Raw genomic sequence first — 6,259 nt, 5'->3', positions numbered from 1 at the left:
GAAACTTCTTCCTTTAACTCTGAATGAAACTTCACAGTAGCCATGCCTGATCCTGGCATCTGCTCAGTTGGGCACTGCTAGGATCGCCTTCCCTTGCTGCTCCATGTGCTGATGTCAGCAGTAGTTATAAAAGAACATGATACTTCTTTTTTTCCTTTGCTCTATTGAATGGAGATTTCAATTCATTTCATATTGGCTATTAATCAGCCAGAAAATAAAATAGTTTTTCACTGTTGCCCGGTCCTGCTAAAACACTTTCTTCCCCCTCAAAAACTTCTTGTGTATTGATTTCAACCGTAGCTTCAGTGAAAATTATTAAACCTCAGATGAAATGTGGGGAGTAACCACAAAACATAGCCAGGTGCATGGACTGGAGGGTCTTGTGTTCTGCTAAAGTCTTCTGAGGAACTGGAGAAGGTCTGAAATTGGACCCAAAGGGAAGAACAGTGGAATCAGAATGCCAGAGTTCAAATCCCAACTTCCCCGCTTGTACACCCTTGGGAAAGTGACTTAACCTTTCTGCACCTGAGTTTTCTTACCAGTCAAATGGAGGTAAAATAATACCTAGCTCATATGGTTGTTGTGAGGATCAAGGAGAGAATGCCGTACAATGCTTAGGATAGAGCTTGGCACATGGCAGTCATTCAAATGCTGGATGTTATTGTTGATCGTGAATGTTATTGGTCGTTGTTGTCGTCCTCAATCATCATTGTTGTCATCTTCATGAAAATAATATATCACTCACACTTTAAACCCATATCATGATACAAATCCAAGTAGCAGCCGGACTTTTTAGTCCTGGTCCCTTTCACTAAAAACAGCTGAGTGCTTCCTTAAAATGCTTCCCAATACCTTCACACAGCCTCTAGATTATTCCTTCTGCCCCCAACCTCCAGGGCTTCATCATGCTCATCATTCTCTTCCTTAGTTTCCTTTTACAGAAAACTCCTGAAGAAGGCTTTTTACTCACTCTTCAATTCCTCTTCCCCTTTGAGCCCACCACAGTCAGGTGTTCCCCCTACCAATCCACTGAAAGCACCATGGTCAAGGTCATCAATGACTCCCATATTGCTAAAGCCAATGGGCCTGTCTCGTTTTTCCCCCATGTACAGAATTACTCATTTCAGAGTTTATTACAGGATTACTCAGTGACCTTGGATGTTTGTCCCCCCACTTCCTAGGCTGTTCTTCCTTAATCGCATTTACTGGCTCCATCTTCTTATTGCCACTTGTAACTAAATGTTAGAATGCCCATGGCTGTTCCTCTGTCTCTTCTCTGTCTGTACACTCTATCTGAATGCCCTTATCAAGTCCTTGATTTTAAATATTTGCCCAACCTCAGCTCTTCTGTTGATATTCACAGGCCTGCAGAGTGTTGCCTGGGAAGGTCCTGAGATGTTGGCGGGGGGGTGGGGTGGGTTGTTGGGGGAGTGTCACTCATCACTCGGGTTGCCTGGCCACACCTCTGTCCCTTGCCAGGCTGTCCTGCTCTTTCACTCCTGTGGACTCCCCACAGCCAGACCTTTTCCAAACTGCCTCCACTTTCATCTGCTCTCCTCTCGCCCTGGCCTCACCCTGCCCCTTATCTCTACAGATGTGCTTATCATTGTCTCCTTTACCAGGAGGATCCAGGCTCCCCGGTTTTCCCTCCTGCACTGCCCTACTGAACCTGTGGCCTCAAAATTCAGAGATGACCTCCTCATTGGACAAATGCAATGGCCTCCGTATATTCTTTTGCATTTCCTCAAAGGTGGCACTTTTTTCTTTCAGAGTAGATAGGATTTGGGGGAGGAGATTCGAAAGTCTTTCTGCACCCAGTCTTGGGGATAAATTTAGGCACCTGGCTAGGTCAATTTGTAGTTAAACAAACAAAACTAAAAGTGACCATTCATTCACAATGCTGATCCCCACAGGAGTGCCACCAGTTGGACGAGATTCAAAGATGAATTAGACACTGTCCTGACTAAGGCAGCTCTTGCTCCAGTGAGAAGGCTACCCATCAGGAGGCAAAGCAGCACACAAGGAGCAAGGTTGAGTACTCATTTAGGACTCAGACAAACATGAACTGAAATCCTGCCTCCTTACTAGCTTTGTGATCTTGGGCAGGTTATTTCATATCTCTGAGCCTCAATTTTCTTACCTATAAAATGGTGACAATGGCAGTTCCTACTTCACGGGGTCTTGGTAAGGATTAAGTGACATAATGCGTGTAAAATATCTGGTGCATAGCAAGAACTTGATGCGTGTTAGCTGTTACTACCTTTACAAGACATAATATCATTACCTGACACCTTCATGCACTGGGCACACATATCATAGAGTCAAAGGGTGGATCTTCCTGGGTGCTGTTAGAGTTTGCTCTTTTCCCTCTATTCTGTGGTCCTGACTCCTTTGTCTAGAACTATGCCACCCAATATGGTAGCGATCAGCCAAATGTGGTTATTGAAAACTTGTAATGTGGCTGGTCCTAATTGAGAGGCTTAGTACAAAAAAAGAAAAGAACATAAAGATATCTCACTAATGAGTTTTATAATGATTGTACATTGAAACGGTAATTTTTGGAGATACTGGGTTAAATAAAATGTATTATTACAATTACTTTCACCTGTTCTTTTTATTTCTTTTTTCAGTGTGACTGCTGGAAAATTCCAAATTACATGTGTGGGTTCAAATAGCAGCTCACATTCTATTTGATTGGACAAGTGGCCTAGAAGGAGCCATGACTCCATATCTCCTGGGCTTCCCTCACTTTGGTGCCTGATGAGATTCTCCTCATCTCCCTAGACCTATTGTGAATGCCTCTCTACCCTTCCTTTGCCCTTTGCCACAAGGAGACAGAGTTAGTCATTTCTCCTAGTTGGCTCCGACCTGGTACCTGTAAGTTCTCCTGATTCCCATAGTTTCCCACACCTAATGGACATTGAAGGAGGTCTGTGGCCACTTCTGGGCTGTTGGCGGACTTTCCTCCTTGATCTCTTCACAGCATTTGGTTCACACCCGTGCTTCAGCATTGCACATATTGGTTTCTAGTTAGATGTTTAAGGGTCTCTCTCCCCTATTTTATTGTGAGCTCCTTGATGACCTAGACTGTTCTAATTTAACTCGGATCCCCAGTGGCTAAGATAGCATCTTGTAGAAATTGGGTGCTCATTAAGTACTGCAGGAAGACACAAATCACTCTCAGGCTGCATATCCTGCTGCCAGTTCCCCCAGCAGCCCTAGCACAGTGTTGTATGAATTTTAGTTCTCAAGTGAGATATTCGTCCATGACTAGTCTATCCCTTGTTCCACCAGGCTCTCCTTGTAACTGTTAAGATGGCTCCTACTCTGTTTGTGGGGTTGGATGCCTAAGCTGGAGCATAGCGTGTCCAGCAACAGTTCTGGTATGCAGACTGGGTGATGGGTGTCACAGAGGGATGAGTGAGCTTCCTTGAGGGACAGCTGACTGTAGGGCCAGTGTGTTGGGGGCAGCAGTAGGCTGAGACCCTGGCCAATATTGCCTCCTGCCTTGGTTGCAGGCAATGTGCCTGATGTGCCTTGTGGTGGGCACCTTTTCAGCTTTGGATGCGGCTGCCATATCGTCTGTGTTGAGTAAATGATGCACAGAAAGCAGAGTGGGTAGATCCTTGGAAGATGTGGGTTTCCTAGCAAAATCATTAGCTAAGCCTGACAGCCACTCAGCTTTGCCTCTTGTGGCTTGATACCATGGCTATGCCACACTCTCTCTGGCCACTCCGTAAATGTCGTGCATGTGGTTCTCTGTCTTTAGATGGATTGGGAAGAAAGATCACTTAGCAGTGTGCTGCTAAGAAGCTAAAATTGATGGCAACTTTCTGCTTCCTTTTTCCCCTGTGTACTTTGTATGATTTGTTTTCTGGGGACTGACAGCCTTGTAACCTTTGCGTCTTATCAGTTTAGAGTCTTTGCTGAAGCATCCCATGTCTCTCAGACCTGAGAGGATGGGAGTACAAATTTATTTACAATGAGGGAAATGATACAGTATGTCTTTGGATTAAAATCCACTCACTTTTTAGAGATCCTTGAAACCAAAAAACCAAACCTGTTGCCGTCAAGTTGATTCTGACTCCTAGTGGCCCTGTAGGACAGAGTAGAACTGCCCAATAGGGCTTCCAAGGAGGGGCTGGTAGACTTGAACTGCTGACCTTTTGGTTAACAGCCATGTTCTTAACCACTGTATCACCAGGGCTCCTTAGAGACTCCAGTACCCTTCAAATTTCTTCTACAAGTTTCTAGGTATATGTCAAGGAGTATTTGATACATTTTTTTTCTTTTTTGTGAACTAATCCTCCTGTCAACCTTGTGGCATCTGCCATTTTCTTCTTTCCAGTCCTTGTCCAAATATTATAGTGACTCCTATAGCTGAAATGACCTTAGTACCCCACTAGGCCACCACAACAAGGCCAACTTCGAGTCCAGCAAAAGCTGTAGTTGGGTCACCAAGGAGTGATGGACTGTTTGCTCTTTTTCTACTCCAGATGGGGACTGGCCTCAGCCTGTACAAACAGTGTTGCATCTGCTCTGTGTAACAAATGTATTCATCCTTATAGTCAACGACCAAATCAAGATATAGAATACTGCTCTTTTCCTTTGGCACGCCACAGAGATCCTGGTGTTGCCATGGGCCGCCGCCCCGCCCGGTGTTACCGGTATTGTAAGAACAAGCCCTACCCTAAATCCCACTTCTGCCGAGGTGTCCCTGATGCCAAGATCTGCATCTTTGACCTGGGTTGGAAGAAGGCAAAAGTGGATGAGTTCCCACTCTGTGGCCACATGGTGTCTGATGAATATGAGCAGCTCTCCTCAGAAGCCCTGGAGGCTGCTTGTATTTGTGCCAACAAGTATATGGTGAAAAGTTGTGGCAAAGATGGCTTTCACATCCGAGTGCGACTCCATCCCTTCCATGTCATCCGCATCAACAAGATGTTGTCCTGTGCTGGGGGTGACAGGCTCCAGACAGGTATGCGAGGTGCCTTTGGAAAACCCCAGGGTACAGTGGCCAGGGTCCACATTGGCCAAGTCATCATATCCATCTGCACCAAGCTTCAAAACAAGGAGCATGTGATTGAGGCCCTACACAGGGCCAAGTTCAAGTTCCCTGGACACCAGAAGATCCGTATCTCCAAGAAGTGGGGCTTTACCAAGTTTAATGCTGATGAGTTTGAAGATATGGTGGCTGAAAAGCGCCTCACCCCAGATGGTTGTGGAGTTAAATACATCCCCAATCATGGCCCCTTGGACAAGTGGAGGGCCCTGCATTCATGAGGGCCTTGGCAGCACTGCCCCACCTGACCATTGCCTACCAATAATTTGACTTTCTTGTCTTTATCTACCAATAAATTAAACTCCCTGTCTAAAAAAAAAAAAAAAAAAAAGATATAGAATACTTCAGTTACCCCCAAGGTTTCCCTGTGTAGCTTTTCCCACCTCCAGCCTCAGGCAACCACTGATTTCTTTCCTATGAATGCAAATTATATTTGTCTTTTTTCGTATATTGCTACAGTCAAATCGACTCGACGGCACTGGGTTTTTTTTTTTTTTAAGAGTCAATCTGCCAGGAGTTGACAAACTTTTTCTGTAACGGGCCGGATGGAATCATACAGCATGTAATCTGTTGTGTCTGACTTCTTTGGTCAGTATAATGTTTTTGAGATTCATCTTTCTTGTTGTCCATATAAATAGTTTATTCCTTTTTACTGCTCAGTAGCATTCCATTGTGTCGATATAATACTTTCAGTTTATACATTCACCTATCGATAGGCACTTGGGTTGTTTACACTTTTTGGTCATTATGAATAATACTGCTATGAACATTTGTGTACAAGTTTTTGTCTGGCCATGTGTTTTCATTTTGCTTGGACAAAACAGCTAGTATTGGGATCGTTGGGGTCTTATGGTTGGGGTGGAGACCCTGGGTGGCACAAGCTGTTAAGTACTTGTCTACGAAGCAAAAGGTTGGCAATTCGATTCTACCCAGAGGTATCTCAGAAGAAAGTCCTGACAATCTGCTTCTGAAAGATCACAGCCATTGAAAACCCTATTGAGCACAGTTCTACTCTGACACACATGGGGTCACCATGAGTCGGAATTGACTCAATGGCAACTGGTTAACTGGTTTTGTGGTATGGTTTATGTGTTTAACTTTAAGAAACTGCCACATTGTTTTCCAAAGTGGATGTAAACATTCACTCTCGCCAGCAGTTTATGGCAGTTCCAGTTGCTTCACAGACTCACTAACCCA

General features: G+C 44.6%; 1 protein-coding gene across 1 annotated transcript; it reads left to right on the top strand.

Moving 5' to 3' along the window:
* The first annotated feature begins 4,621 nt into the window (after positions 1–4,621).
* On the top strand, positions 4,622–5,380 carry LOC126068636 (60S ribosomal protein L10-like). Its single transcript, XM_049871360.1, has one exon. It carries the CDS (start codon positions 4,639–4,641, stop codon positions 5,281–5,283), a length of 645 nt encoding a protein of 214 aa, XP_049727317.1. The 5' UTR covers positions 4,622–4,638; the 3' UTR covers positions 5,284–5,380.
* Positions 5,381–6,259: the final 879 nt, after the last annotated feature.

The sequence above is a fragment of the Elephas maximus genome, chromosome X (assembly GCF_024166365.1).
Source record: "Elephas maximus indicus isolate mEleMax1 chromosome X, mEleMax1 primary haplotype, whole genome shotgun sequence".
Classification (NCBI taxonomy): Eukaryota; Metazoa; Chordata; class Mammalia; order Proboscidea; family Elephantidae; genus Elephas; species Elephas maximus.
The sequence above is the reverse complement of the archived record's forward strand: the minus strand, read 5'-3'. Positions and strand labels throughout refer to the sequence as shown.